This window comes from Leucopleurus acutus (genome assembly GCF_964270905.1).
Source record: "Leucopleurus acutus genome assembly, chromosome: 14".
Lineage (NCBI taxonomy): Eukaryota > Metazoa > Chordata > Mammalia > Artiodactyla > Delphinidae > Leucopleurus > Leucopleurus acutus.
Window position 1 is genome coordinate 62,024,319 of NC_139156.1, and position 22,376 is coordinate 62,046,694.

Genomic DNA, 22,376 nt, shown 5'->3' on the forward strand with positions numbered 1-22,376 from the left:
ATGATATGATAACTAACATTTATTGAGCTCTTACTCTGAGCCAGGCACTATTCCAAGAGCTTTACACAGAGGAACTGCTTTCATCTTCACAATAACTCTAGGAGATAGACATTATCCCCATTTTACAGATGAAACTGAGGCAAATCACAGGAAGCAAAAAGCCCAAAGAAACCCAGGTGTTTCACCTGCAGAAGGGCAGACTTGAGAGGGTGCCCTCCCTCCCACCAGCTCTCTGAAGGGCTGTCCTGGGGAAAAGAGAGTGATGTGAAGGCAGAGAACCCACTGCTGGGCATTAGGATGGGGACACCTGCTCAGGTCAGGGTTACACTCAGTGACCTCTAAGGCCCTTCCAGTCCTGAGACTCTGCCAGCCATTTGGGGCAGAGGACAGGCTAGAGGGAGAAGGGAGACTAGGAAGAAACCTGGTGGGAACCGTTTGCCCAGAGACCCCCAGAATAAACCCCTAATCCCCAATAATGGGAAGAATGGGATGTTCACTCTCTTCCATCTGCCTGGAACCTGGGCTCATCATTCATATGACAAAAGTCTACGGTGGTGCCTGACAGGGGCTGGAATGGTGGGAGGGAGGTGGCCTCCTACCCAGCTCAACGGACCATGTGTTGGGCATCTACTACATGCTGGGCAGAAACTTTGACGTCATCTCATTTACTTCCCTAAAAGGCATTTCACAAATGCAGAAACTGAGGCTCAGGTGCAGGTAAGACACTTGCCCAAGGGTAGACATCTGGTGAGCCCCTGGCCAGTTAATTCCAGAGTCAGTGGTCATCTACTGACACATTGTCCCTGCTCTCCTTGCCCTCCTGTGTATCACAGCTGCCTCCATCCCCTTCTCAGGAGGGCCTCGGGGTCCTGGACACCAGACTGGGTGGCTGGGGGTCAGGCTGGGGTGAGACGAGGATGAAGAGTGGCGCTGGGATGGGAGTCACGGGGAGAGGGACACAGAGTTATCGGATGTCGCGGCCAGGGCTGCAGCGGTCAGTGAGTTGTCCTCTACTTTGGAGGGGTGCTCCGTCCCTGAGGAGGGAGTCACATCTGGGAGGCGACCCGGGGCGCCCAGGCTCGGACGGATGCTGCGGGCAGGAGGCGCTGCTCAGGCAAACGTGTGCCGGGTGCCATGGCGACGGCGCGGCGCGAGCCCCCTCCCTCTGGACGGGGAGGGCGGGCAGCGGGCAACGGGCCGCGGGCAGCAGAGCCGGGAGGGTAGCTGCGCTGCTCGGGAGCGTTCAGGCCCGGCCGCTGCCCGGCCGCCTCCGGGCGGCAAGGAGAGCGAGACCCCCCGCAGGGCTGGGGCCTGCGAGCGCACGCCCCTCCGTGCGCTCCCGCCGGGCCCTGGACCAGAACCGCCAAGCGCAGAGGCAGGGGCGCGTGCCAGCAGCCCAGCGCCGGAGACCCGCTGTCCCCTGCAGGCTCACAGGGGCCCCGCTGCCTCCCTCCGTTGGTGAATGTCCCAGAGCGGGCCGGAGTGGGCAACATGGAGGGTGAGTGACCCCGGGGCTGGGGCTGGGGCTGGGGGTGGGTGGGTGCCGACTAAGGAGCAGTGAGCCAAGAGACAGGAAAGGGACTGGGGGGTCTCATCGGGGGCTGTCCAGAGCCCAACACTGTGTGTGTGTGTGTGTGTGTGTGTGTGACGGACAGACACACACTGAGAGAGGGAGAGAGAGAAAGACCTAGAGGGCTCTGTAGTGTGTGTGCGTGAATATGTATGTGTGAGAAACTGCGAGAGAGAGGGAGGGGTAAAAGGCCTGGCAGCCTCTGTCCCTGTGCGCACAGGACGCTCCCTCCTGCGTGGGCAGGGGGCCTTTGAAACCGGCTGAGGACAGCTTACCTATTAGCTTTAGAGTAATTGCCATCCCTTCCAGCAGGGAAAGTCACAGAGATGGAATTCTACACCAGATCTCAATGCAGAATTTCCCTCCCTGGGAGAAAGGAGAGGGAACTATGGACCTGACCTCCAGGACTTTAAGGGATAGGGACCCCAGGCATAAGGCTGCTTCCTCCAGCCTTACCAGGTGGGGGTCCAGACGCCCCTCTCAGCCAGTGTAGGAAGGGAAACCATATTTGGGCAAAGAAACTGGAGGACTGAGGGCTGGTCCACTGGCTTGCTGGGTGTCTTTGGGGTTTTGCCTAAACCTCTCTGTGCTACTGGTTACCCATCTCTTGAATGGAGAAACTTACATTCAGCTGGCTTCACAGAGTGGCTGTGAGGGTAAAATAAGACAAGGTGTGTTGAACAAAATCATACCTGTAAAAGAAGGCTGCTCCAGGAGGTAATAAAACCCAGAAATGCCAAGCAAGGCATTGCAAACACTGCTGGCAAGAGAGAAAAGGGAGTTTTACAGAACATCGTGTGCAGCTGCAGTTGTAGCTTTCCAGTGAGTTAGGGTTGAAAAGTGCACACACACAAGGTACAATGAGAAATGCAGAACCGAAGTGTCAGTGAACGGAAGCCAAGGAAAACTGGTGAAGACAGGGCAAAGAGCTTTCAAAGTCTACATAAGGATAGCAAATGAACCTGCTCGGGGCTTGGGCATGTGGTGCCCGTAACCTTTACGCACCAGGGAGAGCAGCCAGCGCAGGGCACAGGCAATTTTACTTCAAATGGCGGAAGGAGGAAATTGAAGCCCAAGATAGGTGATTGGATAAGGCGTCAAGCCACATACAATCCAAGCCCAGACAAATGACATCCCAGGGACCTGGAGCCATTTGCAGATGTAATTATTGCCTTAGAGGAAATGACAGGGAATGAAGGAAGTGCCAGAAAACTGAAGATGGGCAAATGTCCTGATTTTCAGAAAGGAAGGAAAGGTAGATTTAAAAAACCCTAAACTGCTCAGATTGATATTGACCTCTATTAAAATTCCAGAATAAATGATCCAACATACAGTGAACACTTAGGAGACAATAAAGCAATCCCACATCTAAGAATTTTTTTCAAAGGCTGCCATCCTGTACGCTTGCAAAGATATGTGCCCAAGCATTCTCATCACACTGCAAAATCGGGAGTCATCCAGATGTCCATAAATTAAGTAAATTAAACGATGAGAACACCTGCAACGGCATGCTGTATAGACATTAAGAACTGTGTTTAGGATTTCATTTACTGGCACGAGAATACGTTTACTGCCTACTGTGAGTAATTTTTAAAAAGCAGGTTTTAGAACACATGTTTAGTATGATCCCCTTTATGCAAAATTACATAGGCTTATTATTGGATGTATATGTAAAGTATCTGCAAAGAGATGGTCACTAACATCTTTGGGGGCTCCTGCTTCTGAAAGCACACCCTAAGAGAGCTTATGCCTGGAAGCAGAGGTCAGGAGAGTAAGATGGGAAAGGGAGAAAAGGCAAGAACCAGAACCAGGCATGTGGACGAGCTGGGTTCAGCTATGGGCCAGTAGGGTTCTCTCTCTCTGGTCGCCTTCTGAGAAAAGTGCAGAATGCACCTGAGATTTTCGCTACGCAAGACGGGGAGCCGACTGCTGTTTGTTCCTCTCCCCTGGCTGTACTCCCACACGTCTAGGTTGTTCCCGTTTGTGGCTTCAAAGAAAGCAAACCAGAGAGAGCCCTGGTGCAGGCTTGTTGAGGCACTGGAAGTGCAGGGAACTGTCCACCCGGCCAGAATCTTTGGGATGTGTCTGGGAGCATCACAAACGCGTCGGCCATGAGGGTCATCTCTGGGTGTGAAATTTCAGGGATGTTTATTTTACTCTCTTCTTTTGTCGTGCTCCGAACTGCTCTATAGAAAGCACATTGTTTTTTTTTATAAAAACAAAACAATCTTTTTCAAAAAGAAAGAAAATGATGTAGTGGTCATTAGGAACATACTAGTGCTCACCAAGAACAGATCAGGCTAAACCTACCACATGTCCTCTTTCAGACTGGGTTTCCAAGAGGTAGAAAGATGAATTACGAGATTTCAGCAGGACCCTGCTAAGTTCTCTCATGAGAGCCCTGTGAACTGATGGCGGGTTGCGGGAAGGGGGCTGGAGGACTGATGGCGGGGCTTTCATTAAGACTCTAATGCAGCTTAGAGGTCCCTCGGACTCTGACCTTGACATGACATTAAGTAATTTAGAGGGAAAATAAAAGGCATGCTCATCAAATCTGTGGATAAGAGCCATGACACCCACATGGCAACAGTTCAAGATTTAAATGAAGGGTATCTGAACATTCTGGAATGCTGGATCAAAACCAAGAAAGTGAAATGTAAATGGAAGTGAAATGCAAAGTCCTGAATTTAGGTCCCCCCCAAAACCAATTGCATACGTTTCAAATAGGGGAGATCTGGTTTGTAATCTTGAGGAAAGTTTCTGGGGAGATCAAAATGGATTGACAGTGAGATAGGTCTAGAATCCTGCTTGCTGAAGAGACACTGAGATGTTCAGGGTGGGAAAAATGGCAGGGAGAGGGGGATGACCTTGGGGACAGGTGTCCATTCTTGTTCTGTGTGGCTTCAGGGAGCAGAACTGGGGCAGGTGGGGACAAGTTACAGTAAGACAACTCAACTCAACAACAGGAAGAACCTTCTGTCCCTCAGAGTTGGCCTAGAAGCTGTGTGCTTACCAGGTCTCATTGAGCAAAGGGTCACGGACTGGCCGGATTACTGACTGGAGGGCAGAAGGAGGTATTCTTGGGTGGCTGGCCCAAAAATAGGATCTGGGTGGTCTCTGAGGGCTTGCAGACAGACACTGCAGTCTGCCCAGCCTCCTGCAGGGCTGCTGGGGTCAGTGGGCAGTAGTCCCCCTCAGGCCTTCCACCCTGGGCCTGGGCTGCGTGGTATGCTGTGCAGTGAGACAGCAGAGGACAGCAGTCCCCACCCCACTCCCAGCCCAACCCCAGTCTAGCGGCGTCCTCAGAGCCCCTGGAAGCCTCCACAGCTGCCTGCCCGGCCTGGGAGCTCCGTGGCTGAGGGAGGCCAGAGGCTGGGAGGATGTCTGCTCACACTGCCTGGTGGTGGGTGGCTTGTGGGGAAGTGGCCCATGCGGGGGAAGGTCACTGGAGAGAGGAGGGGAGAGGAGCAAGCTAGCTGGTGTCCCTCCAGCACGGGACACAGAAGCTTCTTGGAAGTCCAGGTGGGTTCTGCTTTTCCGTGCCCCCAGAAATGCTGCCAGAGACACTGTCAGACTTGAGAACCACTGAAGTAGTGAGTATTTTAATCATATTTATCAGTTTCCTACTGATTAGAATGGTTAAAACTCAGTTTAGTGAAAAGGAAAATAAGAGTCGCTTAAAACACCCGCTGTGAATATACACTGTTAACGTTTTTTTGTTTATTTTTTGTCATTTGTTTGGAATGACACACACACACTTTTATATGGAATACAGTTTATAATGCGTGTACATACTATTTTGTAAGCGTTTCAACCTTGGCCAGTATTTTCCCTCACACCATCAGAACTTGTTCTATTCCTTAGGTGAATCCCTAGAAGTGGACCGCCTGGCTCCGGGTGTGAGTCTGGTGTCAGGGTGCTGAATGGATGTGCCCCAGTTGCAAAGGCTGAGCGGATGTGTGTCTCTCCAACGCCCCGCAGTGCACAGCCACCCTCTGGCGTCACTGAGCGCTTTTCCTCTCTGTGAATCTGATTGATGGAAAGCTTACCCGTGTGTTCTTTTAAAATTGCATTTCTTTGATTACAAAAGAACTTCTTTGTCTCATGTGTTCATTAGTCATTTGTACTGTGTTGTGTTGTGTTCTTCTGTGGGTCCCCAGTGGCTCACGGCCCAGGCTGTGTTCACCCAGGAGGCTTTTGGGAAGTGGGTGCTGAATGGTGAACCCAGGTCTCTAGTCTGGGGCTGAGCTCCTAGGTGGTGGTACCGGGACAGACAAGCAGGTGGCTATAACGATGAAGGTATTAGTGGGAGAGCTGTGAACTCAGAGGAGTACCCAGACGGATTCTGTGCTCAGGAACTTCATTTTGGTGTTGATTTATCTTTCAGGCTTTGCAGGGAGGCCCACACTAAAAGTATTATAAAAATATCATGCTCAGGTTCATTGTGCAGTTTAATACTGTCAGTAGGGCTGCTGCTGGGCTAACACGTATTGAGTGCCACGTGTCCCATATTTCGCCGAGTTCTCTTCTTACGTTATCTCACTCTTTTCAGTAAGTGTGAGCTTATCTCCATTTTGCCAGTGAAGACTTTGGTTTCCAGAGGGGTGATGACTTATCCGAGGTCATAGCCAGGAATTGTGTGTTTCCACTTTAAAGATGAGAACGATAAGTTCCCACATAGATGAGGAGATGTCTTGGTCAGCTTGGGCTGCTATAACAAAATACCATAGACTGGGTGGTTTATAAACAACTGAAATTTACTTCTTACAGTTCTGGCAGTTGGGAAGTCCAAGATCAAGGGGCCAATCCAGTGTCTGGTGAGGACCCGCTTCTCAGTTCACACACGGGCTCCCTGTGTCCTTAGGTGGTGGAAGGGGCAAGGGAACTCTCTGAGATCTCTTTTATAAAGGCGCTAATCCCATTCATGAGAGCTTTCCCTCATGACCTAATTACAGTTGACCCTTGAAAAACACGGGTCTGAACTGCGTTGGTCCACTTATACCCAGATATTGTTTTTTGGTAGACGTGTACTACAGTACTGAACGATCTGTGGCTCATTGAATCCGCGGATGTGGACCCACAGATACGGAGGGCCGACTGTAAAGTTCTATTCGGATTTTCGACTGCACAGGGGTCCGAGCCCCTAACCACCCCATGTGTTGTTCAAGGGCCAACTATACCTCCCAAAGGCCCTACTTCCAAATACCATCACACTGGGGAAAAGGTTATAGCATATGAATTTTGAGGGCACACAGATATTCCATCTATTGCCTGAAGTCACCAGGAAGGAGAGCTGGGATTTCCCAGTCTGTGTGCATCCACTACCTTCAGGGTCTTTGGTCCAACTCCTTTATCTGTGGTTCCCAGACTGGAGTGTCCATCAGAATCACCTGGAGGATGCGTTAAAACAGAGATACCTGGTTTCTGGTTCCCTGGAGTTTCTGGTTCCCTAGATCGGGGGTGATTCCTGAGAATCTGCATTTCTAGCAAGTTCCTGGCGAAGCTGATGCTGCTGGCGGGGGACCACACACTGAGAACCAGTGCACCCCCATCTTCTCTCTGGCCCCAAACTTTCAGTGGCTCACAGCTTGGTCTCTGAGATCATCAGAATGCCCTGGAGATAACCATTATTATACCCTGAGACCTCCAGGAAGCTCCCCGAGTAGAGGAATGGCTCAATTGGGTTCAGCGGATGAAATTTTCACAGGCTGTAGTGTATCCACAAAGGCACCAGGCAGATCCCAGGAAGGACGAGGCCAGTTGTTAATGAGGTCTCCGGCTGCTGGCTTGGGGCCCAGGTCGGGTGGGAGGCCTGCCTGCCTCCAACCCATCTCACCACAGGCCAGGGGAGTTGCCAGGAATAGGAAGCAGTTTTTCCTCCTTGAGAATAAATGCCAGAAACTGGCCTAAGTATAGAGACTGATGCTCAGGCTCAGGGTCCAGGGATGGGCAGGGTTGCTCCCAGACTTCTCAGGGCCAAATGAAAGGCAGTGGGGGAAACAGGCAGACTAGAGTTTAGCTGGGCAGGTTCTGGCAATTCCCTCCACCCATCCACACCCACAGATTTCCCCAAGTCATGCGGGTTGGTTTGGAGGCTCATCAAGGGTGAGCTATCTAGGGAGGCTCCCAGCAGACTCTGTGATGGGGGGTTCTTTCCAGAGGACCCTGGAGAAGGCCTTCCAACACCAGAAATGCCAGCCTTGAGCAGGACCCTGTCACCTGATGTCAGGATTTGTCTTTCCTTCCTTTTTCTCCTCATACAAATATTTATCCATTCGACAACCATTTAGTAAAGCATTTACAGTTGTCAGGCCCTGACGAGATGCTGGGGATATGACCACCAACGAAAGAGTGAAGATCCCTGCTCTCCAGGACCTGACTTTCAAAGGTGGAGGAAAAAACCAATAAACCTGGAAACAAATAAAATATCGGCAGATTGAAGAAAATAAGCAGGATGCTGTGAGAGATAATAATGGGGCACCTAAATTAAATAGAGTAATCGGGTACAGGCTTCTCCGAGAAGACAATGTTTAATTGACAGCTAAAGGAGGGGAAGAGGCAGAGGGAATCGAAAGAGATAAAGGCATTGAGATTGGAAAGAGCAAGAATGTGTTGGAGGCATCACGAGGTGACCAGAGCACAAAGGGCAAAGGGGAGAGTAGCAGGGGGTGAGGCCAGTGATGACAACAGGAATCAGACCATGCAGTAAAGAGTTTGGATTGTATTCGAGATGCAATGAGGAGTCTAGGCAATAATTGTTAGTGGCTCCTGCTGAAAACATTGGTGAAAAGCTAAGACAGTGGAGGGATCAGGCTGACATCAGCTAAGCCCACTGATCAACCTTAGCGTTAAGAAAGAGACCACCTAGGGCTTCCCTGGTGGCGCAGTGGTTGAGAGTCCGTCTGCCGATGCAGGGGACACGGGTTCGTGCCCCGGTCCGGGAAAATCCCACATGCCGCGGAGCACCTGGGCCCGTGAGCCATGGCTGCTGAGCCTGCGCGTCCGGAGCCTGTGCTCCGCAATGGGAGAGGCCACAACAGTGAGAGACCCGCGTATCACAAAAAAAAAAAAAAAAAAAAAAAAAAAAGCCCAGTCTAGCCTCTTGGAAGATGAGAGGCCACATGGAGGGGAACTAAGACACCATAGCACCAACCACCAGCCTTGTGAGGGAGGTTATCTTGGACCTGCCAGCCCCAGCTGAGCCATCAGATGACCACAGCTGCATGAGTGATCCCATGAGAGACCTGCAGAAGGGCCACTCAGATTCCTAAGCCACAGTGCCATGTCACGAGATTTTGGGGTGGTTCGCCACATAATATGGAATAGAAACAGAAACCTTGTTCGGATCCTCACTCAAACAAACCAATTATTTAAAAAATTCTGTAACAATGAGGGAATTTTGAATGCTGGATAATTGATAATACTGTGACATAATGGTTAATTTTGTTAGGTGTGATAATGATACTGGGTTATGGATTTTTCTTGAGTCCTAATTTTTAGAGATACAATCTGAAATATTTATGAATGAAAGGAAGTGATGTGATTGTGCCCCAGAATAATCCAAAGAGAGGTGTGGGTATGGATGAAACAGAATTGGCCTTGAGCTGGTAACTGTTGAAGGCGGATGATGTATACATGGGCGTTCTTTATACTCTTCTCTCTTGTCATGGTTCATTAAACTATATACTCTTGTATATATTCACTATTACATTCTCCCTTGTACATGTTTGACATATTAAAATAAAGATGTTTGGGTACAACTGGCTGCACCTGGAGGGCCTAAGCAGGGGAATATCATTTCCTCTTCTCACTGTGCACCCAAAACTTCCAGCTTTTCCCCCTCCACCGGCAGTCCCTCCACCCCCCTCCTGAGTGCCCCGCTGCACCTGCTGGTCCCTGTTGTCCCCAGTGTGCCAGGTCATCAGCCTGTGCTCCCCCAGGGTCTTTCTAGCCTCCAGGTCCCAAGCCTCTGGCCGTCCTCCAGGCCAGTGGCTGAGCTCTGGATGCAACAGAAGATTCCCCTAAAGACTCCTCATCTCCTGGAACAGGCCACATTCAGTCCCAGAGGAAGGCAGGAGGAGAGTTTACAAGACAACATCATGAGTCACCATAACTAGGGACTTCCCAGAAGAGCTGTGGTTGGACATTCAGCCGCTCCCTTCCATACGTGTCTAGAGAGACACACACTGAAGCCTGGGATGAATTAGAGACACACGGAGCAGGGCCAACTCTGTTGCAGACTCCTGTGTCCCCTTGAGCGAGTCTGGGAACCCCTCTGATCCCAGTTCTCCCATTTCAAATGGGGCTAATACCTAACCTGTTTACCTCACGGGGTAACGGGGAGGGTTAGATCAAATAATAGACACGGAAGCGCTTTGTTAAATGCTGTGCAAATGAGGCAGCTGATACCGCCATGGGAGGAGGTAAAGGATGGGTGGTGGCCTTGGCTTCGGATGGTCTTCCGGAGAATTTAACATGTGCTTTCTTTGATCCTCAGCCCTGGTTCAGAGTCCCCTTTCGCTCTCTCTCCCTCTACGGCCTTCTTGCCTTCCCCAACTAAAGTTCTGTGGACATGATGATGAGGGATAGCAAAGATTTTGAGGGTCTAATAGTTAGGATCCCAGAAGAAAACAAGTGGTGCACTCAGAAAGGATTTAACAGAAGAGAGTTTAATAGAGAGACTTTACAGTGGGTAGTGGAAGGCAGGAGAACCAGCATGGGATGGTGACTCACCCAGCAACTGGCGGTCACAGGAAGCGGTCAGTGCAGAGAGGGAACGGTGTCACTGTGGCTCTGCGAGAGCTGGAGCCATGGGAGAGGAGTCACCCAGCAGGAGCTGTGCCCATAAAGACAGCCCCACAGGAGACCTGGTCCAGGCAGGGACGGAGTCAGGAGATGAATACCCTGACTTCTCTCTCCTCCATTCCTTCAAGCTCCTTCAGTGCTTCCCATTGGCTGAACCCAGTCAAAAACCAGAGGGCAGGGAATAGAATCTAAAAAAGAGTGGATATATGTATACGTATAACTGACTCCCTTTGCTGTACAGCAGAAACTAACACAACATTGTAAATCAACTATACACCAGTAAACAAACAAACAAACAAGCAAACAGCCCAGAGCGCAAGGGAACTTGGGTCCTACAGTCCTGATGTAATGTAGTCCTGAGAAGTCAGCCTCTGGGGCAGAGAGCAGGGCTGAGAAGGATGGAGGCTAGATGGGGCAGAGGGGGATTGTCTGCAAATGGAGAAGAGCCAACATTGGGAAATGAGGTGAGTGGTGGACAAGACGGGGTGGGAGGTGTGAGATCAGGGTTTGAGTGGCTGTGGGGTAGAAGTCTTGCATCAGTGCATCCAATTGCAGTTGGAGTTGAGTACATGATCTGGGTATTAGGGCAGGGGCAGGGTTTGGAGCGCAGAAGGATCTCACCAGCGGTGAGAAGTCAGTCATCTCTTCTTCGCCTGGGGTCCTGACCCATGTGCTCCTTTGCTCCTAGGGAAGCCCTCCCAGCCTTCCAACAGCAGCCGGCCCCCATGCCAGAATGGGAGTGATGCCGAGGCCAACACTACTGCAAACCTCACCTTCTCCTCCTACTACCAGCACTCCTCCCTGGTGGCTGCCGTGTTCATTGTGGCCTACGCGCTCATCTTCCTCCTCTGCATGGTGGGCAACACCCTGGTCTGCTTCATTGTGCTCAAGAACCGGCACATGTGCACCGTCACCAACATGTTTATCCTCAACCTGGCCGTCAGCGACCTGCTGGTGGGCATTTTCTGCATGCCCACCACCCTCGTGGACAACCTCATCACTGGTGAGTGGAAGCACTAGAGGCAGCAGGAGTACCCCTACCCCTGAAATCATGGCTGGCCTGGTCTCTTGGCCGAGATGCCATTGTCTCAAAATCTCAGGACAGCCTTGTGGCTGAGGGATTCGACTAGAAATAACAGATGTAATGAGTTAATCATTTTCTATGTTCCAGGCATTGTGTGATTTACTCTTCCTGCATGATCTTAACTAATCCTCACGACAACCCAATGAAGTATGCGTTATCGTTACCCCCAATGTATGGATGAGAAAACGGATGCGCAGAGTGATTAAGGGGCAGGTCTGTAGTTTACACAGCTAAGCGTCAAGTCCCACATTCACACATCTATATTTCTAACCACTACACTGTTCAATCCTACTCTCCCAGGTAGCTCCCTTGGGCAGAACTAGAGCCAGCGGGAAGAAGCTGGAGGGAGGCAGGTTTCCTCTGAATAAGGACCTAAAAACTTATTTGAGTTGTTTTCCAACGAAAGAGTGTTCTCTCGTACAGGTATTGTGCTCCCTGTCACTGGGAGTGTCTAAGTAGGGACTGGCTGGCTGTTTAGCAGGGATTTTGTAGAAGGGATCCAAGCAGAACTAGACCAGCCGACCGCTAAATTCCTGCCTATCATCCTGCAAATATCAGAAGGATCCTACCGTCATCTATTCTCTCTCCTGTGATTTGCCTTTCTTACTTCAGAATAAGCCTCCACAGACTAACTGGTGGGAAGGACTAGTTTCCAGAGCTGTGGAGACCCCTAGAGGTCTGTGCCTGCAGGTTCTGAGCTCAGAGCTCCCAGGAACTCAGGATTCAAATGGACAGCCCCATATGGAGTGACTTAGCGGACTTGAGGCTGGGGGACTAGCAGCCTATGTTTCTGTAGGTTCCAGGACCCAGAAAGTGGAGCCGGGGCTGCCAGCTTCCCGTCGGCTGTACCGGCTGTGCCTGGTGGGATCTTTAATCACAGCTGAATCCCAGGTTCTTTCAGGGCTGCTGAACAGAAACTGCATCCTTCTTCCCAAAACACATAGGCAAACATATGCATGCATGCACACACGTGCAGAGGTGCACACACATACAGGCGCACGCACGCACACACACACCAGTTAACAATGATATGGTGAGGTCACTAGTGGGTTAAGGTGGTGTCTGCCGGTCCTTTTCACATGTGTAGATTTAAAAAATTGTTTAAATTGACAACACATTCACATGGTTCAATGGTCAAAAGCTAACAAAAGGTATCCAGTGAAAAGTGCTCCTTCCACTTCTGTGCTCTGGCCTTCCAGCTCTCTCCTGGGAGGGAACCGATGCTGCCCGTGTCTTGTATGTCTTCCCCAAAATACTTTGTGTAAGTACAAGCACTTTCCAAAAATATTTTATATAAGTACAAGCAAATTAAGGAAATGCTAACTTTCTAACCAGTCAGTTCTGCACCTTTACTTTTTCCCTGCTTAAAAATGTAATTTGTAAATAGGATTCATTAAAATTAACTTACATAGAGTAAGTTACTCCATACTAATAAATGAAAGAGGTTTTTATTCTTTTTTTACAACTGTTTAGAATTCCATTGTATAGATGTACTACAATTTATTTAACCAATCTCTTTTTGATGGGTATTTACGTTGTTTCTAATAGAATCTTCTGCAAGAAAAGAAAACTTCACATAGCTTTTCTTTCTTTGTCTTTGTTTCTGTTTTTTTGAATTCAGGTGCAGAGAGTTGAATTATTCGCATCCACTGTTCCTGGCACTATGTGACTTCACTGTGTTGGGAAGCCCCTTGTGTATCTTTATTCATTCCCTTCTGTACCCTTACCCCACTCCAAACCCCCTCCCCCACTGACAGGCAAACATTCTATTAAATGTAATGTTTGTGATTTGCATGCATTCTTACAAAATGTGCATTGTACATGTGTGCATGTTTTACATTTAAATATTTTGTTAAGGTATAATTTAACATACAAAAAACCCACCCTTTTTAGTGTACAGTTCCACAAGTTTTGACAAACATATACAGTCATGTAGTTACAATCAAGATATAGAACAACTTCATTGTCCCCCAAAACTCCCCCTTGTTCCTTTGTAGTTGCTGCTTCCCTCTGCTCCCTGGCACCATTGGTCTGTTTTCCTGTAGGGACAGAAAATATCGTTTTGCCTTTGCAAGAATATTATATAAATGGAATCATACAGTATGTAGCCTTTTGAATCTGGGTGTGTTTTGTTTTGCTTTCTTTTACTTTCTATTTTGAAATAATTTTAGATAGATGTACTGAAAAGTTGCAAAAATGGTAGAGTGTTCCTGTATACTCTTCACATACCTTCCCTTAATGTTATTATTATTTTCTTTTTTCTGGAGGAGATTAAGCTTTTATTTCTTTTAAATTTATTTTATTTATATTTTATACAGCAGGTTCTTATTAGTTATCTATTTTATACATATTAGTGTATATATGTCAATCCCAACCTCCCAATTCATCCCACCACCCGCCCCCCACCCCCTGCTTTCCTTGCTTGGTGTCCATACCTGTGTTTTCTACATCTGTGTCTCTATTTCTGCCTTACAAACTGGTTCATCTGTACCATTTTTCTAGATTCCACATATATGCATTAATAATACGATATTTGTTTTTCTCTTTCTGACTTACTTCACTCTGTATGACAGTCTCTAGGTCCATCCACGTTTGTACAAATGACCCAATTTCATTCCTTTTTATGGCTGAGTAATATCCCATTGTATATATGTACTACATCTTCTTTATCCATTCCTCTGTTGATGGACACAGGTTGCTTCCATGACCTGGCTATTGTAAATAGTGCTGCAATGAACATTGGGGTGCATGTGTCTTTTTAAAAATAATTAATTAATTAATTATTGGCTGTGTTGGGTCTTCGTTGCTTCACACCGGTTTTCTCTAGTTGCGGTGAGCAGGGGCTAGCTACTCTTCTTTGTGGTGTGCGGGCTTCTCACTGCAGTGGCTTCTCTTGTTGAGGAGTACGGGCTCTAGGCACGAAGGCTTCAGTAGTTGTGGCATGTGGGCTCAGTAGTTGTGGCTCGTGGGCTCAGTAGTTGTGGCTCGTGGGCTCTAGAGGGCAGGCTCAGTAGTTGTGGCGCATGGGCTTAGTTGCTCCCCGACATGTGGGATCTTCCCGGACCAGGGCTTGAACCTGTGTCCGCTGCATTAGCAGGTGGATTCTTAACCACTGCTCCACCAGGGAAGACCTGGGGTGCATGTGTCATTTTGAATTATGGCTTTCTCTGGGTATATGCCCAGTAGTGGGATTGCTGGGTCATATGGTAGTTCTATTTTTAGTTTTTTAAGGAACCTCCATACTGTTCTCCATAGTGGCTGTATCAATTTACATCCCCACCAATAGTGCAAGAGGGTTTCCTTTTCTCCAAACCCTCTCCAGCATTTGTTGTTTGTTAGATTTTCTGATGATGCCCATTCTAACTGCCCTTAATGTTAATATCCTAAATAACCATAGTATAATGATTGAAACCTGGAAATTAGCATTGATACAATACTATTAACTAATCTGCATACTTTATTTGAATTTCACTCCTTTCCCCACAAAGGAGTCCCCTGGAGTCCTTTTCTAGTCCAGGATCCAACTGAGGGCCATACATTGTATCTGTTTTTTGTTTGTTTGTTTTCTCCAACCTGTGACTGTTCCTTGGTTCTGGACTTTCCTGACCTTGACATGTTTGAAGAATACTGATCAGTTATTCTGCAGAAACCCCAGAAACTTAGGTTTGCCTTATGTTTTCTTACAATTAGATTTAGTTTATGCATATTTGATGAGAATACTACAGAAGACATATTGATAAGGCACGCACTATCAGTACCTATTAATGGTGGTGTTAATGTTGATCACTTCGTTAATGTGGTGTCTGCCAGATTTTTCCATTATAAAGCTACCATTTTTCCCTTTATAATTAATAAGTATCTCATAGGGAGATACTTTGAGACTATGCAAATGCCTTGTTTCTCACTATCCTTTTACTCACTAAGAGCATCCATTGGATGGTTCCTGCCTGCAACAGTTATTACTGTTATATTTCCTCAGTGTTGATCTTCTACTTAACATCATTCCCCCTACATTTATTTTACTCTATGGGTTATAACCCAGTTTTACCATTATTTTGTTGCTTAAATTGCCCCCAGTTTTGACTATTGGGAGCTCTTTCAATTTGGCTCCTGTGTCCTTTTGACATGCCACCATGGATTTTTTTTAGTCTCTCCTTACTTTCTGGCACCATAAAGTGTTCCAGGCTCACCTTGTATGTTCCCTGCTCCAGCCCTGGAATCAATCAACAATTTCTCTAAGAAGGTCTGGTTCCTTATATTGGCGAATGACATTTAGAAACCAAGACCTTGGCACTAGATGTGATCGTTGGCACTGGGGTTTCATTGCTTCTAGGCCCTCTCGAGGGACAGAGCTAGGAAATATATGTGTGCTAACACACACATACTTAACATGTGCATCTTTATTTCTATATCTATCCATCTGTATGTATATTGAAAACTATTATGCCTCTGATTCCAATCTAATATTACAGGATCATTTTAACTTTCCTCTTTTCCTCACCTGTAACTTCTTTCTCTAACAGTGAGAAATCTAACTCTATTCATCCACAATATATTTACTTATTTGTTCAATCTTGGTATACACATAAGGTAGATTCAGTATTGCTAACCCATACCCTTGTGAGAAACACATTTATTAATGAGAGTATAGTGTACGTGTATAGTTCTTTTTGTAATCTTATAGTATGCGGTCAAAATACTGTTTTCCAAAGTTACTGAGGTTAGTTTCTTGCTTCCCCATTCCCCTTCAGTGTGGTTATTTTATTCATTTGTAATGCATTTAGGTTCATTTGTTATTGTTTGTGTCCCACTTTGGGTTTCCCCCACATCCTGATGTTAATTAACTTATTTTTTGAAGATGTGAAACATTGCCATAATTCTAAGGAGTCAGATCCATACAAAAAGATATACTCGGAGAAGGGTCACTCCTCTGTCATCTCTACTACCCATTCTTCCTCATTCTTACCGCCTCCCTGTATAGGTAGCCAATCTCGTTATTTTCTGATCTACCTTCCTATACTTCCTTTGTACAAATAAGCAGATAAGTGTATATTTTCCTATATCCCCTTCTTTCTTACATGAAGGGTAATATACTATAGATACTCTTTGCACTGTGCTTTTTGCATTCAGCAGTATATTTTGAAAACCTCTTCATATCAGTTCATAGAAGTCTTCCTTATTCTTTTTTACAGCTGTGTAATACTCTTCTGTGTGGATGTACCATAGTTTATTCAACAACCTCTTTATATGGGCATTTAGATTGTTTCTGATATTTTGCAATTACAACAATGCTACAATGAATAACTCTGTGCATATGTATTTTGTGTCATCAGAGGTGGATATTCAGGATAGAGTGAGATCGTCAGATCAAAAGATAAGTGCAGAGGTTAGGCATCGCCTAGTTCCCCTCCAGAAGGACTGTATCGGTTTTCATTCCCACCACCGATGTCTGAGAGCTCCTATTTCTCCACAGCAAATATCATTTGCATTTTTTAAATTATGAATGAGGTTTGAACATTTTTTTCATGTCTATCAGGCTGCTGTCTACAGCGATCTTGACTTTCCATGACATTTAAACTCCCTGGCACCCAGACCAAACTCTCACCATTAATCCATAGTGATGTAGGGACAAAGAGACTGTAAGTCAATTAGTCTCCCCCTCAGTTTCACATCTGTAAAAAGGAGAGAATAATGGGGCTGCTGTGAGGATTGAGTGAGCCAGTGCTCGGCATCTAGTAAGTGTGCAGGCAGAAAATCAACATGGGGGAGGCCGTTGGTGAAAGAAGACCCCAGCCTTGGAAGATGACTCCTGTCTGCAGGCACAACAGACAAGAACAAGGTGGGCCCCCCCGCCCTGCCCCCAGGCCTAGAGGGGCAGAAACACTAAGCAGTTACCAACACACGGCCTCAGGTAGCCAAGATGTGGACCTGGCTACTAGTCCTGAGAGCAGGTGGGACCCAGATCTCATGAGAAAGCAGAAGCTTGGGGATCAGAGTGAGGACATCAGGTAGGAGGGGCTAGAGCTGCTTATACCTCCCCCTGCCTGACAGTCAGGCTTGATCTGTCCTAGTGGTTCTCAACTTTGACTGCCACTCAAATCTCCTGGGTAGATTTGGAAAATACGGTTGTCTGGTGTGAGCCTGGGCACTGGTCCTTTTCCAAGTTCTCCGTTGATTCTAGTGAGCAGCCAGGGCTGAGAACCACTGGCCTAGAACCTGGAACAGGGCTATGGGAGCAGAAAGCCAGGCAGGGCTGGATGGATCTAAAGTTCATGGAGAGAAATCGCTGGTCAGTATAAAGACTGTCTCTAATAGGACTGTCCACGGTGGTATTGGCTGCTCAGTTCCTCACTCCTGGAAGTGTGTAAGCAGAGGCAGGATGACGACCTGGCAGGACATGGAGGAAAGATGCAAGCCAGAGGAGACTGGCCCCGATGGCCGGAGGTCTCTGGCTCTCTGCGAATGAGGCATCTCTCACTCTGGTGGCTTCTGTCATTGCAGGGTGGCCCTTCGACAACGCCACATGCAAGATGAGCGGCTTGGTGCAGGGCATGTCCGTGTCAGCTTCTGTTTTCACACTGGTGGCCATTGCCGTGGAAAGGTGAGAAGGTTCCTGTCTGGTTATCCCGGGCCTGGCACTAGGCCAAGCTGCTGTCTCCACTTCTGGGCCTGCCAGGAGGCCGGGGCTGCTCTGTGGTCGGTGGGGCTGAATCCTGAGCCACAGAGGCAAGGGTTGTGGGGCTGGCTGCCTTCTAGACTTGGGGGACTGCAGAGGACACTGCCACCTCCTTCTGGAAGGCCCGGAGGCAGCTCCTGAGGAGGTTTAAGAGGGATTCCTGGGCCCTAAGAGGAGCTTGGGGGCAGTCCTTGTTTCCTGAGCAGCAGGCCTCCTTGCAGGTCCCTGATTCCCCATCTCCACTGTGTCCAGCTACTTCTGGTCTTTCCGCCTCAGATTCCATCAGATTCTCTGATAAGCATGGGTCTGCTAATGGAATGGAGCCAGGGACCAAGGAGGCTTTCTTTGCAGGCAACACATCCGACCCAACTGCAGTAGGTCCTCCTCTCCATCCTCCCTCTCAGTGAGCCCTTTCAATAAGGGTTCACTCCAGGCACTTCCCCCAGGGCAAGGGAGGCAGGCAGGTAAGCTGGAGGGCTGCCTAGCTGCATGTCCTTGGTTAAGTCAATTAACTGCTCTGAGTCTCAGTCTTCTCATCTGTAAAATGGTAAATATCCTACAGGGTGGCTGGGAGGCTTCAGTGAACTTCTGTTTGTAAAGCTGATACACACCACCTGGCACAGAGACCAAATGTCAGCTGTTAATATTATTCTATTTCTTCCTTACACCCACACCCTCCTCCTTGTCTGCTTCCCAACATGGGCACCTACTGGCTCCACCCTTTCTAGAATCTAGTGTCTTCATCCTCTCACCACTTTGGCCCTCATCAAACCCAGTCTTTTGTGACCCAGTGAAGTAGGCAGCTGGGGAGATAGAACTGGGTTCCTGTCTGCAAGGCCACTGGTGGTGGGGGAAGTCCTCCTTCACTGACCTTCATTTTGTTGTCATCGTTAACGATAGGTGAGTGTGCAGTGTCTCCCAGTAGTGTTTGGACTATTCTTCAAGTTCCTGTCTCCTCCAGGAAGCCTTCCTGGTCTGCCCCAGGATTCCCCTCTATCCATTAAGTGCTATTGCACTTACAGCCAGTACTACGTGCTTTAAGAATTATTTGTTCTCTGGCAATTCCTTAAGTATGTGATGCTATGAGACCAGTAGGCCAGAGTCAGGTAGGTTGAGAAAACAAGGCTTGAGACTGGCTGTGGGGAAAGTAGAAAGTGTTGTCAGGCCGGGGAAAGGGTGGGGAGTCGGGAGAGCAGGACACAGTTTGCTGAAGTAGAAAGAGCAACATGGCTGGGAGTCAGCTCTAGGCCTGTGTTCTAGTCTAGGTTCAGCTCCTAAACTGCCCCATGACTTCCTTAGACTAATCAGATTGGCATCCTCGACCAGGAGAACTGGGCACAGGTATTTTTTTAAATGCTTCAGGAGAGCCTAATGCACAGTGAGGGTTTCCGGCTGCAGGTTTATACGGCACAGCGGAGCAACACAAATCTGGGCTCAAGGCTGGTCCTTGCTACTTGCTAGCTGTGTGACCTTGAGCCAGTTACTTATCACCTCTGAATCCCAGTTTCCTCAGATGTAAATTAAGGGTGTAATAATAATCACTGCTGAGACATCCTAATGAGGAAATGGTGCAGGTCTGTCCTAATTCTGTGGAGGCACTGTTGGAAGGACGCTGGCCAAGGTGACACAGGGACAACCTGTCATGTAGACTCTACACCTGAACCCCCAAGATTTTCTGGAGAAGCCATAAACAGCTAAAAATTGTTTTTTCTGATACACCTACCCGATCGGCCTACTCAAGGACAGAATGTGCGGACTTATAGCTCTGCAACCTGTGAATAGCCACTGGACTCCTTGCCCAGCCTGTAGGGCCTTCCTACCGCCCCGTGGCTTACCTCTCCAAACAGCTAGACCCAACCATTCGGGGATGGCAACCATGCCTTCGGGCCCTAGCAGCAGCAGCTGACCAAACAAACACTCAAACTGACTCTGGCCCACCCACTCACTAACTGTGTTTTCCTCCCACCGGCTGGTCGACCTCCTAGGCCACAAGTCTCTCTCCCTCCTGGGCCCCTCCCGCATCCAGGAGTTCCACCTACTGTTCATTGAAAACCCAGCTATTTCTCTTGATCTCTCCCCTCACCTGAACCCGGCTTCCCTCCTGCCCATCTCTGGCACCAGGGGTTTTCCATCCCATTCCTGCCCTCATGTCATAGAAGCCTTCAAACCACCAAGAGAGAGACTCTTTGACACCCCTCTTTCAAACCCGGACTGCACCCTCTTCGTAGCACGCTCGCTCCCTGTTTTCTTAGGTTCCTTCGCAGGCATGTGGAGGAAGTCTCGCGGGTGGCCACAAACCAAATGCTCCTCGGCCCTTACACCTTGCTTCCTACAGAACCCCCCACTGGTCTCCCCTAAGCCTCGGACCTCTGGTTGCCCGACTCCCTTTTCGACGCCCCCATTCAGCATGAAGTAGCCAGAGATCAGAACGCCGCCCCATTACACCAAAGATGTCGGGGTGTAAGGCCAACTGGCCCGAGGCAGGGGAACACAATCAGATTCACAGGTTGCATCAGACTGAAACTCTCCGGACCACCCAGTTCCAGAAACTGACCTGGGGACTTTGCACCCGGCCCAGCCTTCCCGCCTTTCGAGGGGCGGGACTAACGGTCCCCCAGGATATCCGAAAAGACCACCAAATAAGAAATGACCCTGCGCCCTCCCAGATTCGCCACACCCCTTTCCCTTCTTCCCCTATAAAATCTTGCCCAACCCTCGCCCGGGTGCGACTTCTCTGGCCCCTTTCTCTCGGACCAGTGAACCTCGCCCTGGATCCCTCCCTAATAAAGCTCACTTGAAGCTTTCCTGTTTCGCGGTGCCCTTTGTTAAGATCCGACCTTACACCTGCCAGCTAATGTTTATCCCCCGAAGTGCACAAACAGGATTCAGCTCTTGTAAAACCCTCCTTTTGCCTTTGTTGCGTGGCTACTCAGCCAGGAGCTGACTCCCCAACAGGTGAGAAACCAGTTTGCTTGCAAACGAACTTAATTAACATCTGAGCCTTCTTTGATGCCGCCTAAGGTGCAAGGTCGAAGGTGGAGTGCCCCTACCCCGCTCCCAGCCCTCCGCCCTCAATCGGGGATGGCTCTCATCCGTGGGGCCACTGGGACCTCTGGGACCCGCCCAGACCCCCCGCTTCTCTTTCCTCCGTCGCCGCAGGTTCCGCTGCATCGTGCACCCTTTCCGCGAGAAGCTGACCCTGCGGAAGGCGCTGGTCACCATCGCGGTCATCTGGGCCCTGGCCCTGCTCATCATGTGCCCCTCGGCCGTCACGCTAACCGTCACGCGCGAGGAGCACCACTTCATGGTGGACGCCCGCAACCGCTCTTACCCGCTCTACTCGTGCTGGGAGGCCTGGCCCGAGAAGGGCATGCGCAGGGTCTACACGGCCGTGCTCTTCTCGCACATCTACCTGGCGCCGCTGGCGCTGATCGTGGTCATGTACGCGCGCATCGCCCGCAAGCTGTGCAAGGCCCCGGGGCCCGCGCGCACCGGTGAGGAGGCGGCGGGGGAGGGCGGCCGCGGCGCCCGGCGCAGGGCCCGGGTGGTGCACATGCTAGTCATGGTGGCGCTGTTCTTCACGCTGTCCTGGCTGCCTCTCTGGGCCCTGCTGCTGCTCATCGACTACGGGCAGCTGAGCGAGCCGCAGCTGCACCTGGTCACCGTCTACGCCTTCCCCTTAGCCCACTGGCTGGCCTTCTTCAACAGCAGCGCCAACCCCATCATCTACGGCTACTTCAACGAGAACTTCCGCCGCGGCTTCCAGGCCGCCTTCCGCGCCCAGCTCTGCCCGCCGCCGTGGGGGAGCCACCGGGAGGCGTCCCAGCGGGCTCCTGCGCACGCAGGTCTTCGTGGAGGTGCAGCCCAGCGACTCGGGCCTAACCTCCGAGTCGGGCTCGAGCAGCGGGGCCCCCAGGCCCGGCCGCCTCCAGCTGCACAGTGGCCACGTGGGCCCCCCTGGCTTGGCCGCCGAGGGTCCCGGCTTTTCCCATACACCCCTCACCATACCAGCCTGGGGCGTTTGAGTGGGACATGGAGGGCTGGCCCCTGAACCCGAGGGCCCCGGCTGGACACGTGACACCCAGGCATGCTAGCGGCCTGGTGTGGTGGTAGCAGAGGGTACCATGTGCCTCCCTCTCAAATACAAGGCAGTGAGCAGTTAGTTGCTAGTGGAATCTTCTTTGCCACCTCCCCCCTCAGACAGAGGCAAAGGAGGGTAAGGGGAGAGGAGCCTTGTTCCC

General features: G+C 49.5%; 1 protein-coding gene across 1 annotated transcript; it reads left to right on the forward strand.

Annotated features, from left to right (window-relative positions):
* Positions 1-1,087: 1,087 nt before the first annotated feature.
* On the forward strand, positions 1,088-22,160 carry NPFFR1 (neuropeptide FF receptor 1; the record flags this gene model as incomplete). Its single annotated transcript, XM_082855180.1, is given in 6 exon segments — positions 1,088-1,331; positions 1,427-1,498; positions 11,064-11,378; positions 17,961-18,060; positions 21,295-21,951; positions 21,953-22,160. Coding segments are annotated over 6 exon segments (1,596 nt in total).
* Between the last annotated feature and the right edge of the window lie 216 nt (positions 22,161-22,376).